Genomic DNA, 16,880 nt, shown 5'->3' on the forward strand with positions numbered 1-16,880 from the left:
TTAAAAAATGAAAAACGTGAGGTTGGAAACACAACACGCGAGGACTTTCTTTTATTAACATTCTAGGCTTGTTTGAATCCCCTTGTAAGGTTCCTAGGAGGGAAGTCAAATGAATTTTTTTTGGGGGGGTGAAGTAGTGAACTAATTAGTAATTGTTTTTTAAAAAAATGACTTGGTTTTCTATTTCTGTTTTTTTTTTGCGTGAACTTTCTATTCACAAAGTTTCCCCTGCTGCTTTATTTTAGCGGAGTTTCCGAGGGCGGGGAAATTTGAGGTTTGGTAAAAGTTTTAAGAGAGAAAAAAAAACTTCCGTCCCGCCCTGGGGATCTGGCGCGAAAGGAACCACGCTGGTCAGGGAGCCTAGTTAGACCGGTTGTATGGTGTGTGCTGATTGAGTGAATTGAGTTCTTTCAAAACTCTGAAATTATTAATTCATTCGGAGGGAAACGGTTCTTTAAAATGATCGGGCAGAAAACGATTGCATCTTACTTCGGTCCTGCGGCAAAGAAAAGAACTCTATCTGAAGTTTCGGAGGAAGAAAATGAGAATGAGAAGGAAACAAACCAAGAGGAGGTAAAAAGAAAAATAAGTGCTCTTCGTGCAGCATTAATGTGAACTAATCAAATTTTGCATAGTGAGTTCAGTGTATTTTATTGCTCTGAGTGCAGTATGAGTTCCTGCTTAGCTATCCTTGTCTTTTGAAGACGTTACATTATCTTTGGAGTGGTTTGTGGTTTGAGTAATTTGGATTCAGTTTTAAAAAAAAATATTCCCGATTGGGATTTTTTTTCTCTATCCACCTCTTAACTTCGGCGTTTTAATTGCAGTTGTTACAATAAATCCTAGTGTAAACATTTGGTCTTAAATGTTTTAAAATGAAGTGGCGGTGCTCACTGCGTGGTTTACACACACACACACACAAGAAATTAAAAATCTGCATTTTATCCGCAAACATAACCTATCACAACATGAATTTAATCTTAGGGGCAGATTTATTTTTTCCCCTTCATTTTAACCTGCAGTCATTCCTTTGCGATTCTGCAAAATGTTAGCTCGGTACCTAATGACCTGCTGCCAGACTTGCTGAGTTTTTCCAGGTAATTCTGTTTTTGTTTTGGATTTCCAGCGTCCGCAGTTTTTTTTGTTTTTATATTTTTTTTACATTAAATTCATGTTGTGGGGTCAGTGAGAGGCAAATTTATCTGGCCTGCAGTCATTCCTTATAGATTCTTCAAAAGGTTAAGTTTGTGCTATTTTCCTTAACCTTAATTAATGGTGGGAAGTGTTTTTTTTATATATTATAAAATTGTGTTAAAATCCACTGCAGTTTATAATATATCTTCTCCTTTCTCATTCAGAGTTGGCGGGAAAATTTACTTCTGGAAAGGAAAAAAAAAGTTTGGTGGGGCACCGGCCAATGGGAGTTAAGGGGGCGGGGCTGCTTTGGAATGTAGCGACAAGTAGGGGGCGGGGTTTGCGCGTATCTCCCGCGGTTTCGCTTCCTTCCTGCCCAGCCCGGGGGCTGCGGATGGGAAACGGGATTCCCGCCGGCGATGGCCCGCTTCTCTGTCCCTCTCCTTGCTCCGCGCCTCTGCGCCCTTCTAACCCGTCGCTTCTCTCTCCGCTCCCAGCAGCAGGGTGGCCTGAGGACGCCCGTGAAGAAGCCGAGAGCCGGCCCGGGGGGCGAGGAGGCGGCCAGCCCGCCCAGCTCCCCGCTCAGCCCCGAGCAGCTATCCCGCATCGAGAGGAACAAGCAGGCGGCCCTGCAGAGACTCGCGGCCCGCAACGTGCCCCCGGGCTTCGGGGAGAGCTGGAAAAGGGAGCTGCTGGTGGAGTTCAGCAAGCCATACTTCAGCAGGGTAAGGGAGACTGTTACATCTGCAGCCATCAGTAGCCCTGACATGTGACTTCATATTTCACCCTGCCCTCCTCTTCCTCTCTACTTGCTGAAAACCTGTTGCATCCCCAACATTTACCACCACTGGTGGCAGTTCACCAACTCTCAGCATCAGCTCTGTTTACCTGTCCACAGACTTTCCAGCATTCTCTGGTTTTAATTTGGGATTTGCTGTATTTCTTCTGTATTCTTTACAACCATTGCAACCTCGTCTCCAATCCAATCTGAATTGTAGCCTGTGTACTTCCTAGAGTGGAGTTGTTGAGTGGTGGTTTTCCAACCAATATTTTGCTTTATTCCTTCATAGGGATGTGGGCATCGCTGGCAAGGCCAGCGTCACCTGCCTGTTCCTAATTGCCCTTGAACTGAGTGGTTTGTTAGGCCGTTTCTGAGGGCAGTTGAGGCAACGGCGTGGCTGTGGGTCTGCAGTCACGTGTAGGCCAGACTGGGTAAGCACGGCAGGTTTCCTTCCCTAAAGGGCATACTTTGTACACATAACAAGTTTTCTGGAGTGGGGCTCGAACCCACAACCTTCTGACTCAGAGACAAGAGAGCTACCAACAGGACAGAAGAATGCTGGGCCCTAAAGGGCATAGGTGAACCAGGTGGGTTTTTACAACAATTGGTGATAGTTGTCGTGGTTACCATTACTGACACTCGCTTTCAATTCCAGATTTATTAATTGGATTTAAATTCCACCAGTTGCTGTGGTGGGATTTGAGCCCATGACCCCAGAGCATTAGCCTGGGCTGCTAGATTACTAGACCACATTACATTACCACTGTGTCACCAGTTCCCCATGATTCTAGTGACAAGACTATATGTTTCATCTGACCAATCAGATTTCCGAAGCCACTGTTCTTTTGGCCATGATACACAACAATAATGAGATATAAACTTTTAGGAGAAAGCAAGACTTGCATTTATATAGCACTTTACTCAACCACTGCTTGTCTCGAAAGTGCTTTACAGCCAATGAAGTTCTTTTTGAAGTGTAGTCACTGTTGTAATGTGAGAAACGGAGCAGCTAATTTGCACCCGGCAAACTCCCAGAAACAGATGATCATGACCAGATAATCATTATTTTGGGATGTTACCTGAGGGGTGAATGTTGACCGGGGCACTGGGGATAACCCCCCTGCTCTTCAAAATAGTGCCATGGGATCTTTTACACCTATGCAGGCATGATTTAACAGCTCTGAAACGTTGCTATTCTCCCTTACTACTGGAGTGTCAGCCTTGATTTTTCTTGGGACTTGAGCTCAGATCTTTCTGACTCTGGCCAGAGCGCTGTGCCATAGGGTGGTGGATATTGGTCTTTGTAGACTTAATTTGTATTCTCCCCATTCCGAGCACATGGTTACTTTTGCCCCGTAGTTTGATGCCTGGGAAGGGGCTTTCAGCTTCCTGAGTTGGGATGGTTTCTGATGTGGTGCAACTCTTTTTTTTTGGGAGAACAATATTGTAGACTTAGAAAAGAATAACTCAATTGGTCAACAGTCTTCATTCATCTTTTAGCTGGGGTGCGTGTGGGCTAGTGAGTGGTGGAGATTCTGAGAGTCTGCTACTTTACATCTGTCTGAAATGTTAACATCTGCTTTGTTTGTAGCTGATGGGATTTGTAGCAATGGAGAGGAAACGCTACATGGTTTACCCACCACCGCATGAAGTCTTCACGTGGACAGAGATTTGTAATTTCCATGATGTAAGTACTGCAAGGGCGTCTGTTCGAATTGCACGCTCTCCCTATTTGGGGAATATGCCTTGATGTAGACATGTCTACCGTCAACCTGCACTTTTTGAAGCAAACATTCAGTTTAAATCTGAGGTAGAGAGAACTTGTAAGGTCCGTGTCAGTCATGCTAGTGCACTCCCTTCAGAGCCAAAGCTTGTGCCTTCAAGTTCACTCCACACGCTTGAGCACAAACCATTACAGTACCGTGGAGGTACAAAGCAGGGGAAACAATTGTATTATTGTACTTATTTTAAATCGTACTGACAAGATAGATGGAGTAAAATTCATTTCAGGGCGATCAACTGTCCCATGTTTTAAGGGATTGTCCCTTACTTTGTCTGTTTGTCTCACGTACCTTAAGGGATGCCTTCTGTCCCTTATTTCTAGGTCAACCTGTGGGGAGACTGATCCTGGGAGTCTTCTCTTGCCTTTTGTTTTGGAGTGCATGCAGTGTGGGTGTTGGCCACCAGGGGAAGCTATAGCCACCAGCACCATCCCACCCTGAGTCCCACAAAGTATCGGTTATTTTACAAGAGTCGATCACCCAGTTTCATATACCTATAAGCTGCTAAATGTACTTTGTATTTATGACTGAGTGCAAGGCCAATATACACACTTTAGGATGAAATCTGGTTTCCATGAGATCATAAGAAATAAGAGCAGCCCATTGAGCCTGCTCCACCGTTCAATAAGATTATGGCTGATGTGGGTTAGCTTGCTTCCTTTCAATCTATTTAGAAAAGAACGTGCAGCAGACCAGGAGAAATAGATTAATTCAATGGCTCACCAGTTAGGAAAGGGAAATGAGTTAACCTCTTGAGACTCATCAATGGCAGGTTTACTTTGGCACAAATAACTTGCATTTAGCACCAGAGAGTTTCATAGCCAGCGATTTAATTTGAAGTGTCATCACAGGTATGTTCGCAAGAGTGGCAACCGGTTCGCACAGAGCAGGATCCCACCGACTATAAATTGGAGAAAGGGCATCATTTGGTGGCCAGAGCATCAGAAGAATTAACTGCTGTTCAGGAAGTGCAAGGGTAACTTTTTACATCAGGTGGATAGGACCTCAGTTTAATATCTCATCTGAAAGACTGCACTTCCAACAGTGCAGAGCTCCTGCTTCGCTGAAGTGTCGGCAGGTTATACTCAAGTCCGTCTGCGAACCCTGGCAAGAGTGCAACCAGCTGAAGCAAGCTACTGCATCAGGGTACTACCTGGCCACTTCTCTACAGTTCAGCCATCGATACTGTATATTCAATTTACTTTGTTTCAGTTCCTAGGATTTAACACTTGGGATTTGAGCAAAAGGCAGAAATAATGGTTCCTCGAAATGCAAACATTACGTACGGAAGGTCTTATATATAGTCAGAGACATAATGGCATAGAGGAAGCCATTCGGCCAATGCCTTTTGAAAGACATTTTACTGTGAAAGTGTAGCAGATTGTGTGAAGAAAATATTCTAAAGAAACTCATTTAATCTTGGTGTAAATAACCAGCAACCTGTATTTTCCTACTTTTGTTTTTTCCTGTGGCATTTACCTGCCATTCAGTGTCCAGGAGAGCATTGGGACATGTGGTCTTGCTCATCCGGTGACATGTTATCTTGTAGCTTGCAGAAGGGCATGCGTTTCGGTTTGTCAGGAACTCTCTGCTTACGGGAAGAGCCTCGGCCGTAACTACAAAGTAAACGTAAAAAAACTTGAATGGTAACGCATAGCGCGTTGGAGGATGAGCAGTGAAGCAGGAGATGAGCCCTTGCTTTTAAACTTACTTGTTTAAGACGTCTAGTCTTGAGCACTCTTGGTACAGAAGTGTTACAGCCAACTGTAAAGCTTTGACTTGAAGCATTCCCGCTGTCATACAAATATGGCATTTCCAGTTACTTTCATTGGAGACATGGAGTTGAGGCAGTTTTTTTGTATGGTAGTTCCCATCATAGAGCTACTTTCTCATTACCCCAAAGTTCCATCAGGAGTAAAACCAGAAAATGCTGGAATTTTACAACAGGGAAAAGAAAGATTTATGTTTCTAAGCTCTGGTATAGCCTGCTAACCCCAAATTCAATTTTGTTCTGATTTAAGCAGCAGCATTTTCCATTCCTTAGCTTTTCAGCATTAATTTTTTTCTTAATGCTCTGTCGTCAGTCTGCTGAATTTAACTCTCCCAATTATTTGGTTTTCCTTTTTAAATTTTAACTTGTGGTCTGGTACATATTCGCTAGCATGATTGAACCAGTCATGGTTTGTCAAGGTCCCTTGTTTAATATGGAGAATGGGGGTCAACGTTCAACTGGCTAATGTCACATTGTTGCAGACTTCAGAGGCTCTTCTATAAAATGGCTTCCCCCCCCCCGCCTCTTCACGGGAGCTATTCAGTGGTGAACTTTAACATGTGAAAACTTTCACATGGGTGCAGGAATCACCCAAATCATGATCAGGAACAAACACTTTATTTTCTCTGTGCCTCATTTGAAGGAGGTGGTTGTTGCACCCACTTCTGTAAACTCCTAGTTAATATCAAATAGTTTGAAATCTATGGTTTCAGCCTGGAGGTTTCCTGTTTTGTGTGTGTCTGTGCTGCAGCACGTTGTATTGTGGAAGTTTCCTGAACAAACCATCTGGCCGATCAATTCTTTGGAAAATCTGATACTAATGACACTGCCCTAGACCATCACAATAGCTCTGTATGTTCCCTTTTTGAACATTTTATCTTTTTACTTTTTAAAAGGTGCAGTGGTTCCTGTTTTAACTAGCCCTGTAGCTAAAATAATTCCATGCTTTTGAGTGTCAGTTTGCAATGGATGACCCCTTGTAACTGACCCTGTATTTTTCCCAGCCACCCTGCGGCCAGAGGCAGTAATCTTTCTCTCTTCACTGTATCCAAACCCTCCATTCTTTTTAAAATCTCCTCTTGCCTTTCTCTGTTCCTATGCAAACACCAAGATCTTGAGTCTGTCATAACTACTGCTTCCTGTCCCTAGCGATTCCACAATAATTTCTTCCTCATCTTTTAATACTTTTCTGTAATCAGACACTGCAAATTGTACATGGTACGTTGTGGCATAACCATTAGCGACAACCCCTTGTACTCTGTCCCTGTTTATAAAACTGAATATTATTGGTTTTTTTTTTTAATGGCCATATATCCTGACATTTGTACTCTCAAAACCAGTTCTCATTGCACCTCTAGGATTGCACCCTTAGCATCTTTCCAATTCAGTTTATATTCCTGTTCCCTTTTCCATCCAAAATAGAATATTCTGCATTTCTCGGTGTTAAGTTGCCTCTACTAAAGGTACAGTGCCTGGGCTGCCTTAGGGTTAATGGGTGAATCTATTTCTCTGGCACTAGACCTTGCCTTTGAGGGGAATGCTGCCTGTAATTTGATCGAGTGATGTGGTTTAGTTGCCCTGGTTTAGGGAGTGTGGGCAGAAATTTTGAAGTGAAATATCACGGAAACCTCTTTTTAGATTTCGGATGATTAATTCAATGTGAAATGTTAAACCCTGATAAAATACAGGAGAAGGGACTCTTCAGAATGGAGAATAATGGAGTAAAAGGAAGCTTTGTATTTGTGTCTAGGTGAAGGTGGTTATTCTTGGCCAGGATCCGTATCATGGACCAAAGCAGGCTCACGGGCTGTGCTTCAGTGTAAAGCGCCCAGTGCTGCCACCACCCAGGTATGTTGTTGTCCCATCTACAGTGTCCTAGGTCATACTTTGATTATTAACTTTTTATCTGTAACTTGCACAACTGTTCTGCAAATCTTTAAAGGAGTAATGATTTGCTTAGTAAAGCCTCTTGGCGCACTGTATAAAGCGTTAATGTTCTCAGATCAGCGATATTTAAGAACCAAGTAGATCCCAGCATCAGTTTCTGGCGAACGTACAAAACTGTCAGCCAGGGGAAAGACCAGCTGCTCCATCAAGCCTGCCCCACACTGGTGAAAGCTGGGGCAACGAGTCTAGGCACTCCCCACTCCTCTCCTCCCTGAGCCATGTAATCTCCGGGAGAGGCCAGCTACAGGAAAAAAAAAACTACTGGCGGTGGGGGGGGTGGGGGTGGATTTCTCTCTGCACCCCCACCATACAATCTAAACTAGTCACATGGACCTGGGTGTTTAAATAAAGTCACTTACCTTTCATATGATGCAATCTCTGTCTCAGCGAAGATCTGGTCCAGCTCCTATTTGAAGTCACGCGAAGAGTCAGCACCCAGCACATTTGCCAGCAACATATATTCTAGAGACCTAGTCCAAGTTGCTGAGTTAGGGAAGGTCATTTGCCCTTGTGCCCCTGTGTCGGGGAAGCTGGAAAAGTTTCTGCTGCTCGTCAACATTTGTTGTAGACATGCCACCTTACGGAAATGTCTTGCTGGCTGAGGGTGTGTCCATCTGCCCTTTCCTGCCTTGCCTGTGTTCAATAGCCTGTCAACTCCTGCTGTCTAATATGAGTGAAGGGTGGCCAAGTGCATGGGGTGTTGGAGGGCAGCTGCTACTGCAGCTATACTGCAGTGTGAATTTGAGTTGGCTGTTTGAGCCTATGTATTTTTTTAAAATTGGGTTTTAAAGTTGTACCGGTCCAAAGGTAATGAGAGGGAGCTTAGTAATAATGTGACTTGTCGCTTTTTATTTTAACATCCCAGCCACAAAGGTTTAGAATCTGTTTGGTAACTTCTCCCTCGCACCATTTATTATCTCCAAGACCATCCAGCGTTGAGTGCATATTCCCTCTACAGAGATGCTTTTCTGTGCTTCTGATTATGATGAAATTTATTCCCTGGGTGTGATTAAGGCTGGGGGGGGGGGTTGCGGTGTGTGAGGCTATAAAGCAGCTTGTCTTGTGAAGGAAATCGCTTGGAGATGCTCATTTATTATTGCCCCATAGGCCCCCAGTTTTCCCAAATCATCTTAGTAAATCTTTTCTGGGTGGGTCATTTGATTAAACTTCATTGAGCTGGATCCTGACCTCTTTCTAGTCTTGAGATTTACACACATGGATTTTCCTGTAAATAGCCATCAGGATGTAGAACATTGGCTGATTTTAGCAGCTGACCTGAGACCGTCTGACGGTACAAACTGAGGACCGAAACTTGGGCCTTCCTGTTTGTTATTGCTTCATTCCTGTAAAGTTGAGCGTGTGAGGGAGATTGGGTTTTTAAAGACGCCTATTAAGTGTGCGCGGGCCAGCTTTGCTGAGATGGTCTCGATTTTATTACATAATTGTTACAGCTCCACTCTGATCTCGCACTGCAGTTTGAGGGTGTGGTGTTGCCAAAGTAATATCGTATTCCTGTATATTAAAAGTAATGTCCCGTAGGAGAATTAGACTTTAAGCAGGTTTCCTGTTAATAATCAGAGAAAGTGAGTGGGTCTGGTGGTTTCTAAAGGAGTTGGGAGTGAAGAGATGAACCCTTTGGCTGCTCTTGTATGTGAGTTGAACAGTCTAACCGAGGTCACCAGTAATTGTCTTGTTTCCTTGCAGTCTGGAAAATATGTACAAGGAGCTCCAATGGGACATTGAAGGCTTTGAACCCCCACAGCATGGAGACCTGACTGGTTGGGCTAAGCAAGGTAATGCACATCTGGAAAACTGCATTCTGCTTGTGTTGGGGTTTACTGGGAGGGAAGGGAGGGGAGTGGAGTTGATAGTCGCTAGACTTAAAGCTGCTATCCAAGGGTAAAATCAGTGCTTGTGGTGTTCTTTTTAATATTGGAGGGGATACTGGGACCAGTGTCTAAAGCCCACCTGTCATAGTATACTGAAGGGCTGGAACCTATGTAAAATCCCCTCTGGCTGTTGTTTGACATGGAATATATATTGTAAATATAACCTGTAATTGAGGTGCCTCATCCTGTAATGAAATGTATTGCACTTTACATAACAGTTCAAATTTGACATTGCATAATGTTACTTTTGCAAATTTTATGAATAAAGTATATCTTTGGGAAGCACAATAAGTGAGAGCAGGATTGCAAATAGAAATGGGGGAAGATGGGTGAATCCATCAAATGTAAGGGGCAGTAATTCATGTCTAGGCCTGGGCAGTTTAGATCAATGGACCTGCTGTGTGCCAGACTTAAACCAAACCTCTTTGTGTTATGTTTTTGTTAATTGAAATAGGAGTGCTGCTGCTGAATGCAGTCCTCACTGTGCGAGCACATAATGCAAACTCGCACAAGGAGCGAGGCTGGGAAGAGTTCACGGATGCGGTGGTGTCTTGTCTAAATAATAAGCTGGACGGCTTGGTCTTCATGCTGTGGGGAGCATATGCACAGCGAAAGGGCATTGCGATCGACAGGGTATGTTGCTGTAGACTTTCCTCCAGGGTAGACTGTAATCTAGGGAAGACTTTCACCCACATGTCATGTGAAACCATTTTGCATGTGTGAGAGAAGAGCGAGCGCTAGTATTTGTTTAGCATCTTTCACATTCCCAGGATATCCCAATGTGCTTCACTGTTAGGTAGACAAAGGCGACAGCCAGTCAGGACTTAGCAATCCCCATAAAGAGTGATGAAATAAATTTAAAAAAAAAAAGTTTAATCTCTTACTTGAGGGACAAATGTGCCACAAAATCTTGCATACATGTGAACAGGTGCCTTGGTTGAATGTCTCACCCAATAGGTGATTGAATCTCTCGGGTGTACATACACAGGTTTGTACAGAGACTGATGCATCTTCAAAGTTTGAGGCAGTTAGTGTCTCTGGTTCCTGGGGGAAGGAAGGAGTTCCAGTAACTAACTGGTAGTTTTGTTGATTCTGGTCGCCTTTGTATTGGTTTAGGTTGGTTGTTGCTGCTGGCTTATCTTCTCCTGTCGGGCTTCTGTTTACATGTGGAAAGGCAGTGATGATGTTTTAAAAGGGGTGTCACAAGTAGCAATATTCACATGGGAGGCAAAAAGTTATTGTTGCGGTATAATTTAGCACATTGTACATAGTGAATTTTTCCAATGATTGTCTCCAGTTTCACTTGTTCAGTTTCTCTCAAACCCCCAGTAAAAAAAAAAAAGCTACGTAAAGATTCTATTCTCTCATAGTTACCATGTGAGTGTCCACAGTAAAATTCACTGAGTTTGCCACCTGCGGTATTGGTCAAAAGTGGTTCCTTTGGCAGAAAAGTCTTGAGTAGTTGTGAAGGTGCCATTGGTCGTGTGGTAGTTTGCTTTCTGATCATGTGTACTGTGGCCCTCCAGCCGGTCTCTCCGTGTGCTGCTGGTGGCTGGAGTCAGTTAGTGTGACAAATGGGAATTGCGTCTGGGGCCTTTTTATTTGCTGTGTGGCTCGATACCAAAATTGGACCAATCTGGGCAACGGGAGATGTTAGGTATTTGCTTTATATCTGTCATGTCTGATCCGGTACCGTGTGCACTATTGCTTGGTTTTGTGTGAGGGATGTATTGATTCCATGAAGTGTACAAGCCCCTCGTAAGACCGTGTATAGTGATATCCGCTCTCCCTCCCTCTAACTGGGGTTGCCACTTTGTTGCAGAAGCGTCACCATGTCCTGCAGACGGTTCACCCCTCCCCCCTCTCTGCACACCGAGGCTTCTTCGGCTGCAAGCACTTCTCCAAAACCAACGAGCTGCTGAAGAAATCGGGGAAGACTCCCATCAATTGGAAGTTGCTGTAAGCCCAGTCAGGAGGAGGAGTGCGTTGGTGAGATCGCGTTGAGGCTTAACCATGCAGAGTGATAAATTCTCAATTATCATTAGCCAGGCCTGGGCAGCATAACTGATTTTTGTATTAACCTTGATTGGTGGGGCATTATTACTAGACAGTTACATGTTTTGAAATTTGGTTAAATCTTTTCCGCCTCTCTGGGAACATAACACACATTTAGCAGATCAGGCTGAGATTTTTTTTTTGTTCCAATGGCCCATGAGTATCTCAGTGAAGTTAAAATATCCAACTACAGAATTTCCTCAAATGTCTGAATTTAGTCCATGACTAAAAGCTTTTAAAATGTAATTTCGTTGTAAATATGTCTGTATTTCATTCATTCGTTAATGCTTTGCTTGCTTGTAAAATGCTTTGACATTGACTTTTGAATATGTTAAATAAAAGCTTTTATTTCTTTTTTTTTTTTGCTAAGTTCGTTCATCACCAAATATTTTGAAAATAATTGTCTTGAAATCGTGACCCGAACAAGAAGAGGGACCTCTGGTTTTAAAAGTGCCCCTTCATCTCCTTTTATGGCCGTAGAGCGTTCTTGGCAATCCAGTTGATTACTTTTGAAGAGACAGTCACTCCTGCGATGGTTGCCAATTTGAACAAAGCAAAATCACACAAACAGCGCCAAGGCACTTGTCCACTTAAGACATTTTGGTTAAAGTATAAACGTCAGACCGGGCACTGTACAGCAACATGACAGTGGGTTTCCTGTCTCCATTGAAATACGTAACCCTCTGACCATGTCACCCCTACACACAGCACTGAAGTGTTAGTCTAGTTTATGATGAAGTTGAAAATCAAACTGACACCACAGATGTTGACCTCTATTTTATCTTCCCTCTTTAGCAGTTAGGAGGTCTTGTGGCATGGCAGGTAGCGTCTCTGCGTCTGAGCCAGAAGTTCTGGTTCGAATCCTACCCCGGGACTTGATGGCCAAGGAAGGTGCATTCATAATATGGCCAAACAGGTTGAGTATCTACCTGCAAACCCTTCCAACACAAACCAGAACAGGAGAAATGTGGGAGTAAGAACACTGGACATAACTCCAGACTGAAGGCACTGGATACTTCAAAGGCTGTGGGCGCTGACAATATTCTGGCAATAGTACTGAAGGCTTGTGCTCCAGAATTTGCTGCAGCCTTAGCCAAGCTGTTCCAGTACAGCTACAACACTGGCATATACCCAAAAATGTGGAAACTTGCCCATGTACGTCCTGTGCACAAAAAGCAAGACAAATCCAATCCAGCCAATTACCCCCCCCCCCCGCCCCCCATCAGTCTACTCTATCATCAGTACAGTGATGGATGGGGTCCTCTATCATCAGTACAGTGATGGATGGGGTCATCAATAGTGATATCAAGTGGCACTTGCTTAACAATAACTTGCTTAAAACTGACTCTTGATTTTGGTTCTGCCCTGATCACTCAGCTCCTGAGCTCAGTACAGCCTTGGTTCAATTATGGACATAAGAGCTGACCTCATGAGGTGAGAGTGAGTGCCCTAGACAGCAAGGCAGTATTTGACCAAATGTGGCATCAAGGAGCCCAGCAAAACTGGGGTCAATGGAAATCGGGAAAAACTCCACTGGTTGGAGATAGCACAAAGGAAGATGATTGTGGTTGTTGGAGGTCAATCATCTCAATTCCAGGACATCACTGCAGGAGTTCCTCAGGGTAGTGTCCTAGGCCCACCCATCTTCATCAATGACCCTTCCATCATAAGGTTAGAAGTGGGGATGTTAGCTGATGATTGCACAATGTTCACCATTTGCAACTCCCCAGATACTGAGGCAGTCCATGTCTAAATGCAGCAAGACCTGGACATTATCCAAGCTTGGGCTGATCAGCAGTAAGTAACATTCGCACCACACAAGTGTCAGGCAATGACTCTCGAACAAGACAGAATCTAATCATTGCTCCTTGACATTCAATGGCATTACTATCACTAAATACCCCACTATCAACATCCTGGGTTTACCATTGATCAGAAACTGAACTGGACTAGCCATATAAATACTGTGGCTCCAAGACAGGTCAGAGGCTAGGGATCCTGTGATGATTAACTCACCCCCTGGCTCCTCAAAGCCTGTCCACCATCTACAAAGCACAAGGCAGGAGTGTGATGGAATACTCCCTACTTGCCTGGACAAGTGCAGCTCCAACAACACTCAAGAAACTTGACACCGTCCAGGACAAAGCATCCTGCTTGATTGGCATCACATTTACAAACATTCACTCCCTCCACCACCAACGAACAGTGGCAGCAGTGTGTACCATTTACAAGATGCACTGCAGGAACTCACCAAGCCTCCCTAGACAACACTTTCCAAACCCATGACCCTTACCATTTAGAAGGACAAGGGCAGCAGATTGATGGGACTACCACCACCTGGAACTTCCCCTCCAAACCACACACCATCCGGACTTGGAAATATATCACTGTTCCTTTGCTGTCACTGGGTCAAAATCCTGGAACTCCCTCCCTAACAGCACTATGGGTGTACCTATACCACATGGACCGCAGCGGTTCAAGAAAGCAGTTCGCCACCATCTTCCCAAGGGCAATTAGGGATGGGCAATAAATGCTGGTCTCGCCAGTGACATTCACATCCCATGAACAAAAAAAAAGTTCAAATCCCACAGCAGCTTAATTTAAATTCAGTTAATCAAATAAGTCTAGGATGAAAAGCTAGGATCAGTGATGGTGACCATGTAACTACCGGATTGTCGTTAAAAACTCATGATTTGCTGATGTCCTGTAGGGAAGGAAATCTGCTATTCTTGCTCGGTCTGGCACATGTGTGACTCCAGATCCACAGCAATATGGTTGACGCTTAATCACCCTCTGAAATGGCCGAGTAAGCCACTCACTTGTAATCAAGGAGGTGGCTCACCAGCACCTTCCCAAGGGCAATTAGGGACGGGCAATAAATGATGGTCTAATGAGCAACACCCACATCCCATGAATGATTGGGAAAAAAAAGTCTCTGGTTACTGCAGAGACATTCCGCGCTCCCAACACTGCTGAGCAGAAGCATCTCAGTTAAGAAATCTAACGTTAATATTTTCAAATGTAAATAAACTGCTAAATGCTAAAAGGTTATTTAAGAAAGCATAATTACACTTTTATTTTTGTATGACATGTAAGAGAACATTCATATAGTGTACACACATTCTTCCAGTGCATACAATACTATTCTTTGCTTCCGTGGATAATATATATATATAGTTTAATTCTATTTTTGTCACATTCTCACAGATTAAAGATGACACAAATTAGAAGTTTCCACTCGTTGTGCTTTTCACCTTCACGGGTGTGCTGTTTCCTAGAAGTGGCCTTTGCTCTGAGCTCAGCATCTTGGTTAAAGCCCACGCAGTTTCACATCACAAGTACAACTTGATTTAAGTAGCAAGGGTGATTCATTTCTATTTTAAATGGTAAACCGAAGGGTAGACCACAGAGAAAAACAATGGCTTACGTTTATTTATATTTTACTTTTTAAGCAAAGGAGGATCCCAGGTACATCGAAGGTCGGAGTAGGGAAAGCTGACACCAATTCGGGGAAAGTGGACGATGTGAAGAGGTTTGATGTGGCTTTTAACGGATGAGACATAGGGCAAGAGGTTTCCAGGGATTCTAACCAAGGTGGGGGGGGTTGAAGGCTTTGCAATGAAAGGGGAGGGCAAGAGACCAGAATCAGAGGAACCCAAGGCCCAGAAAGTTGCGGGGCTGAATGGCCTACTGCTCCTAACGCGTACGTCCGTAAAGTCAATTATCGCATAGCAGCAGTTTTCAGGGAATGAGGTGGGTGCTGCAGTGTTCGATATGATGGGCAATGTGCCTGCTCATTCTGTGCCAGCTAACCACCACACATCATGTTGATTAGGCTGCCCTTGTAGCCATTAGACCATTGCATGTGTAAATCGGAGACCTGTCACCCATTTCAGATCACCTAAGAGTAATTGGTGCCCAGCTGATCATAGTCCGTGACCACTTTTCTCAGGTGAAAAGCAATCAAACTAACTGAGGCCACTGGCAAAAAAGGCAAGTAACCATTTTTTTAAATCACCTGAATGAGGATCCAGGAAGAGCAAACTGATTCTCCTGGCTTCATGTTACAACTGCCCGCTGCTACCTGCCACCACTCGCCACCCAGCCCCTCCCTGATGCCCCACCTTCCTGCATCCAATGTGGATCAGGTGGTGTCCTCCCCTCTGGTCGACTTTTTTTTGCCTCTTCAAGATTAGCACACTAGCTCTTGGGGCTTGACTGATGTCCCCTGGTCAAGACCTGATCGCACAAGAGGCCCATTTTCACCTGAGTCCCTTGTGCATCACTTTTGGCGCAATGCTAAGAGGCTAACGAGTTAGGTACAGGCCTGGAGGAGGTCACTGAGGTGCATGTGTGGAAGAATTCAAAGAAAATACGCCAGGATTTTAAATTTCAGATGGTGATGGTTAGCCAATGTATTCCAGTGAGGATAGGAAGGTGAGTAAGGCTTAGTATGGGACAATATGAGGAGCTACTAAATATGGGAGGGTATTCCTTGCAGGTGTCCCTACACAGTGATCATGAGCAAGAACCCTTGCTGGTTCCTCTTGTCATAGCTCAGGGATGTTGAAGTCAATTGGAGCACTGGTGCTGCCACCCTGGATGAGATCAGCTAACAGGACAGGATGAGGACCGGATGTGGCACGTCTTGATTTGTGTGACTGAGTTCACACACTCACTGCCTTTACCAAGATATGACCCCGTTCATTGGATCAAACTTCTTCTGTAGCTGGCTGTTTGTGATTCGCAGGAACTAGAATGGCTTTTACAATGAGATGGTATTAGGCAGACCCATTGCCCCTGACATACACTGTATGGGCGGACAATACTGTGACATATCATTGAGTGGGTAATGTGGTAATACTATGAATACCTTTGGAACTTGTAGGAAATTGCTACTTCCCATGAAATTTATGAGAACAGGCGAATAATGACAGAAGGTCATCGAGACTTTACCCTTGGGGTCATCTGTGAAAGTGAAAAGAGAGAAAACTTGTCACAATAGCTCTGCCGGAATGAATATTCAACAAACGTCAGTGTTTTACACAACGCACAGGTCATTGGTCTGCATACTTCTGCTCATTTACTCACAGGTAGGATATTATTCTCTTTCAGAGGGCACAAAGATGTGAAGAAACAATAATTCTCAGTTTTGCGAATCTACGCTCCGGTTAGGGACCAGCAATCTCTCAGATCTGCTCCGAACCTCACTGTTTTCAGGACTAGTAATGTGAAATTGCAACATTCAGGCAGCTAATTGCCCAAAACGTGGTGAGTGTTAAATTTCATGCCAGGTCAATGAGGGACAGTAGATTGGGTTTCCTCTCTTTTAGGAATTGAAGTGATCAACTCCTGCACCATTTCCTTTGGTGTCCTCCCAAGGATCTTTCCTTGACCCCCCCCTCCTATTTCTTGTCTATGTGATGCCCCTCAGCGACATCATCCAAAAACACTGTCACTTTCTACCTGTACACTGATGACGCCCAGTTCTACCTCACCACTACCCCTTTCAACCCTTCTGC

The 16,880-nt window shown here is 44.1% G+C and overlaps 2 protein-coding genes across 3 annotated transcripts in view; one reads left to right on the forward strand and one right to left on the reverse strand.

The window, feature by feature from the left end:
• The first annotated feature begins 359 nt into the window (after positions 1–359).
• On the forward strand, positions 360–11,712 carry unga (uracil DNA glycosylase a). 2 transcript variants are annotated; one of them, XM_041202946.1, is made up of 7 exons: positions 360–573; positions 1,632–1,859; positions 3,507–3,602; positions 7,218–7,315; positions 9,119–9,207; positions 9,758–9,936; positions 11,126–11,712. In XM_041202946.1, the coding sequence occupies exons 1-7, from the start codon at positions 460–462 to the stop codon at positions 11,264–11,266; spliced, it is 945 nt and encodes a 314-aa protein (XP_041058880.1). In that variant the 5' UTR covers positions 360–459; the 3' UTR covers positions 11,267–11,712. The 2 variants fall into 2 exon arrangements, with proteins under 2 accessions (XP_041058880.1, XP_041058881.1); XM_041202947.1 differs by lacking the exon at positions 9,758–9,936.
• A 4,550-nt stretch (positions 11,713–16,262) lies between these two features.
• myo1ha (myosin IHa) overlaps positions 16,263–16,880 on the reverse strand; it is a 71,373-nt gene continuing 70,755 nt past the window's right edge. Inside the window, exon 31 of the mRNA XM_041203007.1 lies at positions 16,263–16,326. Coding sequence (XP_041058941.1) covers positions 16,300–16,326 — 27 coding nt within the window. The 3' untranslated portion in view covers positions 16,263–16,299. The remainder of the gene's footprint in view (positions 16,327–16,880) is intronic.

This window comes from Carcharodon carcharias, chromosome 13 (assembly GCF_017639515.1).
Source record: "Carcharodon carcharias isolate sCarCar2 chromosome 13, sCarCar2.pri, whole genome shotgun sequence".
NCBI lineage: Eukaryota > Metazoa > Chordata > Chondrichthyes > Lamniformes > Lamnidae > Carcharodon > Carcharodon carcharias.